The sequence below is a fragment of the Cebus imitator genome, unplaced genomic scaffold, assembly GCF_001604975.1.
Source record: "Cebus imitator isolate Cc_AM_T3 unplaced genomic scaffold, Cebus_imitator-1.0 Scaffold4, whole genome shotgun sequence".
Classification (NCBI taxonomy): Eukaryota; Metazoa; Chordata; class Mammalia; order Primates; family Cebidae; genus Cebus; species Cebus imitator.
Window position 1 is genome coordinate 11,966,293 of NW_016107319.1, and position 17,191 is coordinate 11,983,483.

The 17,191-nt window shown below is 35.5% G+C and overlaps 1 protein-coding gene across 4 annotated transcripts in view; it reads right to left on the reverse strand.

Moving 5' to 3' along the window:
- Positions 1-17,191, reverse strand: part of TTC29 (tetratricopeptide repeat domain 29) — a 237,736-nt gene that overhangs the window by 151,988 nt on the left and 68,557 nt on the right. For all 4 annotated transcript variants that reach the window (XM_017534847.1, XM_017534852.2, XM_037740632.1 and 1 more), the window contains 2 exons: positions 13,246-13,458; positions 6,710-6,795 (listed from right to left, as the gene is read on the reverse strand). In XM_017534847.1, coding sequence (XP_017390336.1) covers positions 6,710-6,795; positions 13,246-13,458 — 299 coding nt within the window. The remainder of the gene's footprint in view (positions 1-6,709; positions 6,796-13,245; positions 13,459-17,191) is intronic.

Here is a 17,191-nt window from a genome sequence, read left to right on the forward strand (position 1 = left end):
TGCAGACTTTACGGACACGTTTAACATTGTTCCTATGCTAACCACTGGTTTGAGAATATCGTAGGTCTAGAGCAGAAGCCAGACACTGTGACTTCATAGACGTATGATCATCTAGCACTTTGAAAAAAAATTATTTTATGTATATTGATGGTAACATAATAGTTTTAGCTATCTGTGTGTTAGGCCCCATGCCACAAACTTTAGACACATTTTCTTATTTAATTCTCACAAAGCTGTGCTGAGTTAGAGAGTAGGATTATCCTCATCTTACAGAAGAGGAAAATAATTTTCAGAAAGGTTAGATTGGTTAGTTGTTCAATATCACATGGTGAGGTGGTAGCAGAACTGGGATTCCATCCTTGAATAGTTTGATTTTAAAGCCCATCATTGAATGATGTTGCCCTCTCTCACTTCAATGAGCTGGTAAATGTACTCTCTAAAAAGCATTCTGAGAGTGCCTTATCTGAGAAATGCTAGCATTTACTGCCTTTACTTCATGGAAATGTCAAATGATCAAAGATTTGGTAGCAGATGTGAGCATCTATATCCATTGCAGGAAATTTTAATATCATGATGTCATATTAAACTGGCCCCAACAGTCATCTACATGCAGCCAAGAGATGTTAGGGAAGAGTATGAATACAGCTATGAAGAAGCCATTGCTCTTGTAGACAAGCTGATTCAGACTACAGATAGAATAAATGTGATGTCCATCAGAAAGATTCATCCTTTTCTTTAAAATAACTTTAAGGTTGGCATATGGCTGGTCCAATTTTGTACAAAGCCTTAGATGTGATTCTTTGTAAAATATTTTTCTCTTTCAAATCTTAGGACTTTGCAAGATACCTCCTAAAATTTGGAATTTACCCTACTTGGAACATTTACAGGTCTAAATTGATGATGGCCAAAGGGAATTACGATTTCTCTCTCCAGCACATGGCATATGCAGGTAGCATTTTCCTCATTAAATGTCAGGGTCTCCATGACCTCTTGCACAGATTTATTAGTGTAACTATTTTTTCTCTTCACCAAATATCCTTTCCTTACTGGTTGGTTTTTCAGCCCTAAATAAATCTACTATTTGTTTTTAGTTTAGCTGTATGCTGCCATTTAGTAAAGAACCCTTGATCAGCAAGGAAATGAGTCACCAAAGTTTCATTCATATGCTTGTAGCACATTCTTCTATTACATGTATTAATACTTTACTAATATATTAAAGCCTTTCAATTAAGATACATTAGCAAAATTTCAAAATTCCTTCTATTTCAGATCAATAGAACTATTCATCAGGAATATTTACTTGTGTTTACACAGTTTCTTTGAAAAAATTATGTAAAAAATCTTTATAGATGAATAACATTATTGGGAGAAAGAAAATTGTGAGAGGTAGAAGTTGGATCCAGAGGCAAGATACTGAGAATTTGAAAATATTCCAATTCATCAATTTCAAATACAAGTGAGAGAATAAAATGGTGTAAAGAATTAGTGACAATGATTAAAGATAGACTGAATATTAAAAGAGAAGGAAAATGCTAAATCTAACACGACAAAGCTGTTTCTGAGCCTTCTTACCCCTCTTCACAGCAATACTACGACAGGAACATCACTAGGGCTTTAAAACAGGTGAAGACAATGTTGGTAACACTGTGCAAGGTGGGAAAGTAGAATACAAGAGGATCAAGAAAGAAAACTTTAAAAAACATATGTTGAATATTTACTTTGTGATTACATAACTGGTTAGATCTCCAATCAATCAGGGAATCAATCCTTACCTATTTATTTCTATTTTGTGTTATCATTTTAAATATACACACACACACACATATATATGTAACAATATATTAACTAAATAAGGAGTGCTCTGTCCTGCTATAGATTTCTAAAAGAAATACTGTAAGCTAGAAAGAGTGCCATCACAGAAGACCCTCCGGATAGGAAGATAATAGATCACTTATGTAACATGTTTACTTTCACCAGGTCCAGAAACAAAAAATTAAAAGGAGATTCAATTGAAAATTGGAAGAATGTCCTTTTATCTCAAAGGAAGGAGAAAAAGTGGCTAAGATAGGACACTAAGTAGAGTGAAAAGACATTGCCTCAAATCTGAAGTCAAAACAAAGCTCTATTCAAATAGTATGCTTGGCTTCTGCAAGTCTACAGTTCTAGGTGGGCTATGTCCAAGAAGTCAACAATATTCTTCCATAAATATTCTGCCAAAATGTAGGCTCTGAAGAAAGCCCCAGGCTTTTCCCAACTACAAAGGCTACTCGATGACTGTAGTGAGCCTGAGGGCTGGAATATAGCTCTGACTAGTTTCCCAAAGCCTCTATTCTGGCTGGAGAATTAAATGACAAGAGTTAACTAAACCTAATTCCAATCCAGGTACATGTGTGGGGAATAGGGGTAGAGTTCCTAGTGGAAATATCTGCATAGAGCAGTCTCATTCCAGCCCAAACCCCAGGATTTTGCAGTTTGCAAAAATGTGCAGTTTGCATGTCTATTTCTTTTGGAAATACCTGGTATGAAATCATCTATTCTATGTGCCTCTTGCCTTCCCAGATACTCCTGCTTAAGCTCTTTTGTGCCTCCCTCCTTCATCCAGTTTGGCTCTAGGCCTTTTTCTTTCAACACTGTTAATTCTCTCTAGGAAATCTCATCCACTCCACAGCTTCAATTTGCTGAAAACATACAAATTTATAGAATGTATTATGTTCTCCAGAGAAACAGAAGCAATAAGATAGATGCAAAATCTCTTCTAATCGCCCATGTAGCCATTTCTTAGACCTAATGGAACAAACTGAGATGAAATAAATGCCTGAAAATAACAGAAATGCATTCATTCATAGTTTCTCATAGTCTCTCATATATTGTTACTTATTATAAGGTACTGGCTGCTATGATTATGGAGGCTGAGAAATCCCACTATCTGCTGTCCGTAAACTGGATACCCAGGAAAGCTGGTGGTGCAGTTTGAAGGCCTGCCAACTGCAGAGCCAGTGATGTAGATTCAGACTGGGTCTGAAGACCTAAGAACCACCAGTGCTAACAGTGGAAGATCAATGTCTCTGCTCCAATACTCTGGACAAGTAAATTTGCCCTTCCTCTGCCTTTTTGTTCTACTGAAGCCCTCAATGGATTAAATGGTGCCCATCCACATAGGGGAAGGCCGTCTGCTTTACTCAATCCACCGATTCAAATGGTAATCTTCTTCAGAAACACCCTCACAGACAGACCCAGTAATGTTTATCCAGCTATCTATGTGGGTATCCCATGACCCAGCCAAGCTGTCACATAAAATTAACTTTCGCATATAATATCTCCAATCTAGACATCCTTTTAAGTTCGAGGCCCTCATATTTAACTGTCTACTTGAACTCTCCTTGAATACCTTTAAAACTCCTCCATTTCTACAGATCCCAGACTGAACTCCCCATTTCCCTGCAAGCCTTTCACATTCCCTACCTTTGTAAACAACACCAGTCTCCATCCAGTTTCACAGCCAGGAACTCAGGGCCCATCTTCACACCTCTGTATCCCTCACCTCCTATACTTAACCTGTTACCAAGTCCTTTATAACTTTTGAATCTGTCTTGTTCCCTCCACCATCACTATAACAGCTCAAGTCAAGAGACTTAGATGAGTGAAAAAATAATAAAAATGAATAATTATCAAAGGTTTATTATAAACCAGGCAGACATTCTTTTAAAGCTTTACATAAATCATCTCTTATAATCACCCTATGTATTATTTCTCTAGGGCTGACATAAAAATTACTACAAACTAAATGACTTAAAATAGTAGAAATGTATTTTCTCCTAACTCTGAAGGCTAGAAGTCTGAAATCAAGGTGTCAGCAGGGCTTTGATCTTTTTGAAGGCTCTAGGAAAGGAACCTTCCTTGCCTCTTCTATCTCCTCGTGGTTCCAGGGATTCCTTAACTTGTGACTGTATCACTACACTCTCTGCCCTTGTCTTCATCTGGTCTTTTCCTCTGCATGTGTGGCTTCCTGTCTTCTGTTTCAAATCTTCCGCCTTTTTCTTATAAGGATGTTTGTCTTTATATTTAGAGTCTACCTATATAATCCAGATGATCACTTCATCTCAGGGTCTTTAACTTAGTTACATCTGCATTCACAGCTTCCAGGGATTAGGAAGTAGGTTTTTTTTTAGGGGAGCAACATTTAACCCGTTACCCTTTATGAAGTAAGAATAGTTATTAGTCCCATTGGATAGATGGGGCAACTGAGACTTAAAGAGTGTAAGGGACTTGCCCAATATCACACAGTTAATAGGCTGTAGGGACTTGAGATTCACATATACTTTCAGAGGAACAATTTCAATATTCTTCTGAAAGGAGTAACAGTTTCAAGTTAAGTAATTCATCCCTTGGATGTCAATTATTCCTTCCTCAATCTATTCATTACGCTATTATTCTATACCACTAGGTATAGGATACACCAGCGTTTCCACCTATAGGAATCTACTTTATGGATAAATTTGTCACATCTGATGAAATTGTTCACTGCCACATCCTTTACAATAAAAGTTATTAGAAACATTCTTAATGCCCAGCAGTAGAAGATGGTTGAATCCATTATGGCACAACCACACAATGGTATATCATGTAGCCCTATTAAGATAAGGCTTGTCAAAAATTAACACAGAAACAGAAAATCAAATACTTCATGTTCTCATTTATAAGTGGGAGCTAAGCCTTGGGTACTCATGGACGTAAAGATGGGAACAATAGACGACCAGACGGAGGAGGGCAATGGTACTATGCTCACTACCTGGGTGACAGGATCAATCATACCCCAAACCTCAGCATCACAAAATATACTCAGATAACAAGCCTGCACATGTACCCTGAATCTAAAAGTTTAAATTATAAATAAATAATAATAAATAAAATGAAACTTGTTTGTAGTTAATAATGGTATATTATATACTTGAAATTTACTGAGACTAGCTCTTACGTGTCCTCACATACATACAAAAGAGGTTAATAGGGGAGGTGATGGACAGGACAATTAGTTTGACTGGGGAAATAATTTCTCAACATATACATATATCAGAACATCAAATCTTACATCTTAAATATATGCAATGTTTATCTGCCAATCATACCTCAATAAGGCTGGAAAAATTAAAAAATACAATTAGGCAGGCCTATATGCACTAGTATGGAAGAAATTAACTCAAGGTGCAGAACAGTGCATATAAAATGCGACAAGTTTCTAAACAACACAAAGGAAACATATATATGCACTTTATATATATTTGAATATATAGAATATTCCTGGAAAGATGAGACAGAAATGTGTAACTGTCTTTGAGGAAAGAATTGTGAGACTGAGTAGAGGGAAGGAAAGAAGATTTAGTTTTCATTGTGAATTTTATTGTATTGTTTGAATTTATTTTGTGCTTGCATTACTTGAGAGAGAAAGAATACCCATGTGCTAGTTTTCACTGAATTTTCCAACTTGACCTCCAGCTGAATCTCATCTTTCACCTAAGTCCTTGCTTCCCAGCTCACTGAGTATGTCCATGTTGAGTGTGTATACATGTGTGCACGCGCATATATCTAGTGTTCTATCATTCTGGATTCTCACGTTTTTTACATGTGTAAATCCTGCCTCTCAAAAACTTTTTGGTGCAGCCTCCCTGGTTTTCAGTGTTGGAACCAACCACTCTTCCTCCACACTTAAAAAGCGGCTGTTCAACCTACTTTGAATTATGGTTGGTTATGCTTGCAAGTTGGTTACCCTCATTAAATTGACTCCTAAAGGGAAGTGTGCTTCTGGTTGGTCTCTATGCTCCCCAAGGTATCAGAAACAAAGCATTGCTGAATTCTTATCATTAACTGAAAAATATTAAGCATAAGAGCCATCTAGAAAAACTGAAGTTTTCTATGATGCCCAACTGTAAGAGGGCTAAAGGAAAATACCCCAAATACAGGAATTCTTAGCAAAAAATATCTAAAGGAACAAAGAAGATCCCCAAAGCTAAAAATTAATCCAATACTGTGCATCAAATTGGATTATTACAAGAGATGTAGGTGAAATACTTTACATTCTTGGTAGAGGTAAAAGAAGAAAAAAAAAATGACGAGTTATAATTCAGGAAAAATAGCTCTTGACATTTTCATTTGTTTGCTTGTTTTTAGCCAAACAAAACCTAGTTGCAAAATAGACAAACAGTGATTTGATCATAAAGCAGGCTCCTTTTCAGACCAGGACTAACACCCACCTCTGCCTCTGTTGCCTCTCCCTGCAAGCACTAAACATTATCAATGCAGCCCTCTCTGTTGCTTAATAACCACATTTTTGTGTGTGCAAAATTTCCCAAATCATATTATAAAATGACTGTCATTTATTTTTTGTTATTTACTTTTTACTATCATTTAAACCTATTTCCTCTTGTCCTTGTTGTTAAGGAGTATATAGGGCCATATTACTCCATTTATTTAACTTTCACATATCCCAAAGCACTTCATAGTAATTCAGTGGTATATACCACTGAACCTTCTATAAACAGTAAAACCAGTTTTATAAAATGCTTCTAGCATATTGCTATTCTGCTGTAATCTCAGGAAATAGACACACCTATGGCAGGCCTAACTCATTTCTGTTGGCCTTGTAATAACATATGGGAAAATAAATATACTAAAATAAAAATTAAAAGTGGCAACAATTAAAAGTTTAACTTACTGTTAATGCTATGTCATATTCTTCAGCAGCTAAGTGTGCTAAGCCCAAGTAGTAACAGGCTTCCCCTTCCATCTTTTTGTCACTTCCTGAAGTGAAAATGTAAAAAAAAATTACTAGGCATTAAAGAAATTGACTTATTACAATAAATAGAATCCTTGCTTTTCAAGACAGTAGAAAATTATTTTCAAAAGTATGCAGTTTTATTAATAATCTCCAAAACCTAGCTGTATACCGAAAAAAAAAAGGACTGATGTAGATACAATTTACCTGGATCACAGATATTAGAGTAAGATGCATTAGCAGTATAATTTTGAGAGGTTTCCCTTTATAAACACAGGCCAATATTATCATTTTGACATTCATGTATAATTTTACACCAGCCCATCATGTAAAGGCCTACAGTCATCTGGCATAGCTGCTACTATATGCATAAAACAACTGATAATGTGTAACAACCTTAAATGGTACACAAACATTCATACTCAATCACATGGACTGACATTCAGCTAAGTTTCTAACTGCAGATAATTCACAAATTAATGAATTTTTATTTTGATTATGTTCTGTTTAAGAGCTATTGATTAAAGTGTATGTGAGAGTAACTGACAGAGCTTAGTTTCCTGGTAAAAAATTCCGTGTGTATTTTGAAATCCAAACGCTTTACTAATCACTGGTAATGCTTTTCATCTTTTTTTTTTGCAAGAAAGTTAGTCTTTCTAATTCCTGTGATATCTTACTTATTTCAGGAATTAACCACTTTTTTTCCAAGAGAAAAACGTGTAAAGTTATAATGTGGTTCCACGTGATATACCTCATGCCATCGGGCAAATGTATAACTTGTTTATATTTAATATATTAAATGTAACATTGGCTTCTAATGTGACTAACTCCTGGCTAATGCAAATGCTGAGTGATCTAACCTTTATTTTTGGTCTTTGGAAAGTAAGTGATATGATTTTGACGTTTGTCCTCTCCAAATCTCATGCAGAAATGTTGATTTAAAATGGCATCTCTCTTGCTCCTTCCCTCGCCATATAACATGCCTGCTCCCCTTTGTCTTCTGCGGTGATTGGAAGCTTCCTGAAACCCCCACCAGGAGGAGATGCTGGCACCATGCTTCCTGTACAGTCTTTGGAGCTTTAAGTAAAAAATTAACCCCTTTTCTTCACAAAAATTACCCACCCTCAGATATTCCTTGGTAGCAATGCAAAATAGACTAATATAGTAAGTATCCTTAGATTTCTGAGCTCCACATTCCAACCATGAGGGATGTTAGCAGGAACAACATTTCATAATGCATTCATTCTCACCACTCACCAAATAACCACTGAAGCAGCTGCTCTTTGACGACTTCAAGAAAATAGGATGGCAAATGCCAGTGACAGTACTTTTTTCTTCTATAGCTAGTTTGCTGATTGCAGAGAATTATATCTTCAAGATCTCACTTTAGCTGAGTCGATGATGCCAGTGATCCAGTAGGGGGAATTTTAACTCTTATAATTCAGCTGGGCCCTAACTTTTTCTCTGCTATAGGTTTACGGGTTCTGGGGCTAAAGGTGGGACTAGTGAAGGAAAAGACAGAATAGAAGAAAGAGACTATGACAGGAAGCTACTTATTAGAGAGTTAAAAGCTGACTGTATGTGGTATATATTTTCTGTGTCAAGTGGTAGAACTGTGTTAAAGCACTAGCAACTGGCTGGGTTGATATAGCACCATCATCTGAATCTCATTTTATGTGAGTGGAAGCTCAACAAAGAGGATAAAAGAAAGAAGACATCTATTGCTACTGATAGATTTTGAGGCAGCTAATTGAAACAGTTTAGAAACACCAAATATTAGTTTTTAAATAGTATTTAAACACGAGAACTTTTCTCATTCACTAATACAGACAAAGTTAAGATAAAGTGAAAGCAATAACATAACAGAAAAAAAATGTCAGTAAGAATAGGATTAACAACAACCAGAAAGAAAAGGTTAGATGTAAAATCTTGGCACTACTAAAATCGAATGACATGTTAAAACTTATAAAGAATAGAGACATAAAGAGAGAGAAAATAAATAATAAAGAATAACCATGTGGTAAGGTATATGCTGACAAGTGTTCTGGAGGAAAATAGAGCAGGGTAAGGGGAATTGAGAGTGCCAAGCAGGGGTCCAGAGGACAAAGCAGGTTTCAATATTAACTATGGTTGCCAGAGTAGACACCATTGAAAAGGTGGTATTCACACTAAGGTGAAATTTAAAATGCATAATAGAAATAAATTTGGGAAACTTGCATCCATGTGGAAATTAAAAACACTCCTAAATAAACAATAGGTCAAAGAAGAACACAAGAAAAGCCAGAAAATACTCTGAGATGGATGAAAACGAAAGCATAACAAACCAAAATTTATGGGACACAACTAAAGATGTGCATAGAGGGAGGGACATTTATAGGTATAAATGTCTATATTTAAAAACAAGAAAGGTCTTTCTACCTTATAAAAGTAGAAAAAGAGGATACGACTCCCCTCAATTCAAACAGAGGGAAGGAAATAGGAAAGACTAGAGTGGAAATGAATAAAATAGAAAATAGAAAAACCATAGCAAAAAACAACAAAACAAAACAAAAAATGATTATCTGAAAAAGTCCACAAAATTAACAAATGTTTAGTTTGACCAAAGAAGAAAAAGAAGTATTCCTTAAATTATTAAAATCAAGAATGAAAAAAGGAAAATAACTACAGACCTTACACAAATAAAAAAAGATTATAAGAGAATTTTGTGGACAATTATATACTAGTGAGTTAGATAAACTAAATGAAACAGATAAATTCATAGAAAGACACAAACTACTGAAATTGACTGAAGAAGAAATCAAAACTCTGAACAAATTCGTAACAAGCAAAGTAACTGAATTATTAATTTCAAAACTTCCCATGAAGACAAGGAGAGCCAGGCTCAGATGACCTCACTCGTGAATTTTTAAAAAATATTTTAAGAATTAACACCAATCGTTTATAAATGTTTAAAAAAATTAAGAGAAAACACCACCCAAATTGTTCTATAAGGCCAGTATTATTTTGACATCAAACTAGATAAAGACATTACAAGAAAAGTATAAACTAATGTCTCCTATGAACATAGACAGAAAAATCCTTAACAAAATTACTCACAAAGAAAAATCAGTAGCATATATTATAAGAAGAATTATACACCACGATCAAGTGGAATTTAGCCCAGTGATGCAAGTTTTGGTTCAACATATGCTAATCAATCCATATAACATACCACATTCATATGATAAAAGACAAAGACACATGACCATCTCCATAGATGTATGAAAAAAGCATTTGGCAACATCCAACCCCCTTTCATGTTAAAAACCCTCAACAATCTTGGAATAGAAGGGAACTTTTTCAACATAGTAAAGGGCATCTACAAAAAAATCCTAGTATATATCATAATTCTGTTTAGAACTGTTGTGCTAGAGGTTCTAGTCACATAAATTAGGCAAGAGAAAGATAAGGCACACAGATAGAAAGGAAGCAGCAAAACTACATTTGCAGATAACATAATCTTGTGTATCCAGAATCCTAAAGAATCCGTAACAAACTATCAAAGCTAATAAATGAATTGAACAAGGCTGCAAACTATAAAATCAATATAGAAGTCAGTTTTATTTTTACTTATAGGTAAGGAACAATTTGAAAATGAAATTAAGAAACAACTCCATTTACAATAGCATCAAAAGCATAAAATATTAAAAATAAATTTAACAAAAGAAGGCAGGACATGTACACTAACTATAAAATGTCACTGAAAGAAATTAAAGAATATTTAAATAAATGGACAGATATCCCATTGAATATAGATTGAAAAACATAGTGTTAAGATGGCAATGTTCCCCAAATTGATTGACAGATTCAGTGCAATTCCTACCAAAATTCCAGCTTCCCTTTTTGTAGAAATTGACAGGCTGATCCTAAAATGTATGTGGAAATGCAAGTGATGAGAACAGCCAAAGCAAACTTGACAAAGAACAACACTACAAGACATATTTCCCCACTTCAAAACTTACTACAAAACTAGAGTAATAAAATCCATATATTACTGTAGTTGTAGGTTAGACAAGAAAGATCAAGACAATAGCATTGAGAATCCAGAAAACAACGTTCACACATATGATCAAATGATTTTATATAAGGTGTCATGACAATTTATTAAGAAAAGAATAATGTTTTCAGCAAGTAGTACGAGTGCAAGTGGATATCCACTTTCAAAATATGAAGTTGTACCCTCCTCACACCACATATGCATGCATGTGAGTGCACACACACACACTTCAAAATAGATCATGAGCTTAAATATAGTTAAAACTATAAAACTCTTAAAGCATAGAAGTAAATCACTGTGACGTTGGATTGGTAAGCCTTCTTAGTTAAAACATCAAAAGCAAGAATAGCAAAAGAAAAACTAGACAAATTGAGCTTTATCAAAATTAAAAGCTTGTGCTTCAATGAATACCATCAGAAAGGGAAAATAAAACCCACAGGAGAAAATATTTTCAAATCATATGTCTGATGAAAGACTTGTATATAAAATATATATAGAATTTTAAACACTTAATAATAAAAAAAAATTAAAACTGGGCAAAGAATCTGAATAAAAATTTCTGCAGAGAAGATATACAAATGGCCAAGAAGCATATGAAAAAATGCTCAATGTTACCGGCCAACAAGGAAATGCAAATCAAATCCACAGTGAGATACCATATTATACCGACTAGGATGAGTATAATGAAGAAGATGAAAGTAACCAGTACTGGTGAGGAAGTGGCTAAACTGAAACCCTCACATATTACTAGTGGAAATATCAAATGGTGAAGTCACTTTGCAAAACTGACAGTTCCTCAATAAATTGAACACAGTTATCATATAACCCAGCAATGCCACTCCTAGGCATATAATTAAGACCTTTGAAATGTTGTATACAAATGTTCATTCTAGCATTATTCATAATGGGCAAAAGATGGAAACAATTCATATGTCCATCAACTGATGACTGAATAAAGAAAATGTGGTACAACCATGCAATGGAATGTGTTTGGCCCTATATGGTAGATGAACTTGAAAACCTGTTAAGTAAAAGATGTTGGCTGATGCTACACTTGTGCCTTACACCAATGTACCCTGGCAAAAGAGTTGGTCAACAGTGGGTGTCGTACCCCTTAAATACCATGTAAACCAACTTTCTGGTAAGTGAGAGATGCTTTTTGAAAGAAGACCACTTGACAGGCTCTGGCCATTGGAAGAGACCCAGGAACTTTCTCTCTTTGTGAACTACCTTAAAACTTAGCAAATGTGAACCTAAAATAAAATATCTCTTCCCAATCAATGCATTCCTTTTCATTGAAATTCCATGTAACTTTCCATGTGACTAAAGTTTGCTGCTGAAATTGATCTAAGAGCTAACTATGTGTTTACCCCTTTGGGGGAAGATACTAGACAACCATTTATTCAAAAGCAGTTTATTTAATGAGATACATCTTTCAGGGGATGATTTTCTATGAGTAGGTTGACTAATATTATTAAAAGAAGTTACAGAGAGACTAAGATGTTTATTTTTACTCTTTAGAAAATTAAAATCACACCCAGAAAATCAGTCCAGCTCACTCTAAATAAGCCATCTATTATTTAATAAACCGATCAATTAAATATATCCATGAGCTAATAAACTTTAGTTCAGGGGCATAACTTCTCTCTTTTTCCTCCTTCATGAAAGGGCTACTCCATTAATAAATTACTATATGGTAACAAAATATCCTTGCATTTCACAAATTAAAAGCTTATAAGAATATGCTCCAATTTTTTTCTTTATCTTTTATACATACACAAATGATACAGACTATTAAAGATATGAGCAGCTCTCATAGAACCATTTTTACTGCTTTAAGTGTGTGTATGCATCACCTGGGGATCTTGCTAACCTGAGGATCCTGCCACAGTAGGTCTGGAGTAGGACCTGAGACCCTGGCTGTTATAACATGCTTCTTGGCCATGCTGATGCTTATGGTCCAAAGGCCACATTTTGAGAGGTAAGGGTCTAAAATACATTTCAGTCCTATTTTCCTGTTACTAATAACTAGATGTGTATCATATTTTCCCTATTACCTGGCAATGGGGAATTTCAAACAATGAAAGGTCTCTAAGACTGCAAGGAATATACAACCACATACACACATGCACATGCACACACACACACTTAACTTTGGCAGATAATCTTACCTTCTCACTTTAGATTCCTTGTTTTACAACACTACCCCCAGTGGATTGTAATTTTGGAGATAAAGCTTTCAAGAAATTAATGGATTTCTTGTTGTCAGCACTAAAGCACCTCTGTTTTACAGTGAAATTTGAAAGTAAATTGATGGCATTTGTCTTTGCCTTTCATAGGAAATAATCACCCTAACACTTGACGATTTTTACTTCACTCTTGGGAGAACCAGTGTTTACCCATTAAAGAAAGCAACGTGAGAGAGTTCTTTTCCACCCACCTTCTTTGGCTATTTCAGAAGCTTTTATTAGAATTTTGATGGCCTGTTTGTATTCTTTATTTTCCAACATTTTGTCTGAGAGTAATCTGTAAGTCCTCAGGAGACTCTCACAGGCCAACAAGTTGAGAAAGCAGCCTGTCTCATCCTTCCATATCCGTCCCTGAGTCAATTGATGGAATGCTTCATAATGCTCAGCAGCTTCCAGAAGCTGACCTGAAGAATAAAAGCCATTCATAAATATAAACCACAGGTCAGAACATATTTTCAGAAATTTTGCATACATTTTAGCTTTACTATTAAGTGGAGAAACACTATGGAGAATGATTTCTAAGGCTGAAGATGAATTAAACTAGGAAAGGAGCTATCTCTAATTGGACCTCAGTTTCAGCATGAATTCTGGCTAGTAGAAATGTACCAGGATTGCATATGTTTAGAGGGTGTGTAAAGGGCCAGCAATAATTATTAATAGCAACCATATTTGCTAATATTTATTTAACATTTTGCATGTCATGCACTCTGCTGTATGCTTTATATTCATTTCTCATTTAATGCTCAGAACAATCCAATGGAGTGGGACTGTTCTGATTTTATATTATGGAATAGAAAGCCAAAGCTTCGTAAGGTTAAGAATTTTGCACAAGATGGAAAGTCTAGGGCTGTAATATCCAGGAAATCTGACTTCAGAGCTGATACTCTCAACCAATATCCTCTACTGGTTTCCCAATAGATGGCGATTTCATCATTTTTTTTTCTTTCTGAGGCAGGGTCTCACTCTGTTATTAATGCTGGAAAGCAGTGGTGCAATCACAGCTTACTGAAGCCTTGAACTCCTCCTGAGCTGAAGGGATCCTCCCACCTCAACCTCCCAATTTCATCATTCTTAAGAATGAATGTTTCTGTTACAAACTCCAAATTCAAATACTATGTATGGCTCCTTAAACAGCTTCTGAAAGTTTAACTGAACTTTCCAACAAAATTTTTGCGTATGCTGTTTAGTTTTGGATAATTAGAATGTAACTAATTGCGTTTCTGGATTTTATCCTGTAATAAAATCCAACATATATCTTCTCCAAGCTAACACTCTAAATTAGCTTTAAGTAATTTCTTTCCTTAAACTATGAGCAAACATATTTCTAAAAGAGTAGTTTGCAGCTCCATACAGCAGATTGTATTTTACTTGTTAATTGCCTCATGGGAATGCTAACAATATCCTAAAATGTAAACACTCTTTTATGGCACTGGAGTTACTGGAGAAGAACACTTACATCTAGGCACTCCAACCGTAGTGGTTAAGAGTGAGTGTGGTCTCCAGGCAGATACCCTGTTCCTATCCCAGCTTTCCCAGTTTTTGTTTAGCCTCAGGTTAATTACAGCCCTCTCTGTGCCTTACTTTATTCTTCTTCAAGATAGGATTACTGTGTAACTATTTGAGCTACTCTTGTGAGAAATGAATTCATGTATGTTCAATTATATGTTACAGAGTAGGTGCTCAATAAACACAGCTAATGTTATCAGTTGCTACAGTAATAATATCTTCAGAAATTCCAACCAGCAAATTGAAATATAGCCACCAATTTATTACATTTATTAAGTATAACTTACTCTTCCCACAAAAAACAAAAATTAGTTGAGTCCCTCTAACAATAGTATCATGATATATTAAATTAACCTATGCAGTTTACATTAAACTCAATATCTTTCCGCAAATGAATTTCTTTGAATAGTGTGGGTTGGAGCTGCTTCTGTGACTATTGCATATCATTTCTTTCTATTACTTGCATCGAATTTGTTACCAGAATTAGTATCAAATAATGCACACAGAAATAAGAATGGTATTCTCAAAGAAAAACAAGCAGTGGTGGTGGATAATCGGTATACAGACTGTAAAAAAAATTCAGTAGACATGGACAGTCTAAATCCTTGCTGAGCTATACAGGTGAGCATGTCAGCAAAGATACACACAGAAAGGGCAATGAGTACTGCAGACTTGTTCATAAATTTGTATTATGAAACTTTCACATGATAGGAGACTGCAGGCCATAAGTATGATATTACAGAACCCTATCTCATTATATGAACAAGTGTTTATAATAAGTAAATATATTAGGAAACATAAAAAAATTAGAAAGCATTGTCAGTGTTAGATCTCAGAGGTAGGATGATGGGTAATAGCTGGTTTCTTTTTGATTTTCTTTTTCTTGATTTTTTTTTCTGTTTGCTTATTAGCATTTCCTAAAGTTTCTATCATCAAAATGTGTTTGTCGTAAGAATATACAATGAAAGTTATTTAAGAAATATTGCTCAATCCCTTTTTCACATTGATACAAATATGCAAGGTTGAAGTTCATGGTTCTAATCTATCTTTACTTTTAGCTGACATTTTTTTCTTACCTTCCAGAAAAACAGGCATAGTTTTTCATCTCTCTCATGTAGCACCTCTTGCCAGAAACACCTTGCTCCAAATACCCATGATCCTCATTTTTAAAAACTAGAATGGAGCATTGACATATATGTGTGTTATATTTCCTCTGTTAACTATATTTCTGCCTATGAAGTATAGCACTGTATCCCTGGAAAGATGTATATGAGAGTTCCTTTTCTTTTTTCATCTAGTGTTCATCTATTCATAAAGTACAGACACATATTTCTTTTTGGCCATGTAAGTAGGGAAAGGGAGATATAGAATACTGTGAGAAAAACAGATAGTTCTAGAATAGATAGGGATCATAAAGGAAATGAAGCCCTGGATAATTCAATTAGAATTAGATGCAAATGATGTATAATGATGTAAATAGCAAATGAGAACTGATATCCATCTTCAAAATTTGATCTATATGGGGAGAGAAAGGGGAGGTAGGGGAGGGTCAAGTAGGAAAAGGAGAAGCAGAAGGAATCAGGACGAAATGGGAGGAGGGAAAAGTGGAGGGAAGGCTGGGGCTGGGTCTTCAGCCAGACATCCTCTGTGTTACATTACTGAGTCTTGGGTTGCTGTTAAGTGTCCTGGATAAGGCTATCCAAGCAGGAATGAAGTGAGGATGGTCCTCAGGACACTGGTTTCAGCTGGTGACTACAGAAGGCAACCTTGGGATGGTTAGAAATAACAGTAGTCTTTTTGGTTGGATTTGCTTTCTGCTAGAGCTTTGAGGGCTAGTATCAATGTACTACTTAGCTCATGGTTCTTGGCCAAAGTTCAGCTCTCAGAAGGGTCTATTTGGAGTCTTCCCTGAGGAAGAAGCCTGAGATGCTGGGGTAAAAGAGAACAGGGGCCTACTTTTTCCTGAAGGTCTACCAGGTGCTAGTCAAAATGCAAGACTTCTCTCTCCTCTACGCATTAACTTATTGAACATTCCAAAAACTGTGAAGTATATATGATTGTTGTTTTTTCACTAAAGAAAAACCTGAGACTCACAAGTTTACATGACTCAAATATATGCCCCAGACTTACCATAAGTGATGATTAGGATTTAAACCCAAAGTCACCAAAAGCCCATGCAACGGGTTCCACCACATCAGATGCTAGTCAACAAATCAGAGTCAGGAAACTTAGGTGGAGTGAGTTAAATTCTCTGGACATGGATCTCTTGTGTTAAAAATAATGATCAAATTACATGATTGTTGGTATCTTCTAATAATTCTCCGACTCTGCTCAGGCCATCACAGGTCACCTCTATGAAAAGCACAGATGTGAGCCCTTGATGTGCTTCTGATTGGTCTTTCTGAAGAAGCTGTTGTACAGCTAGCTATATCTGAATTCCCTGCTCTCTTCTAAGCCATGTGGTGACATCTGTGGGGGGTCCTGGAACTCCATGGGTACCAGAGACTCAGTCACCTGTGGCCTCATCTCACTATTCATGGTTTCACTTCCCCTTTCTGTACCACTTTCCCACAAAAAAAGTCATGGGGTCCTGATTAGTATTATTTTAAATGGAGGTTCCTACTACACAGA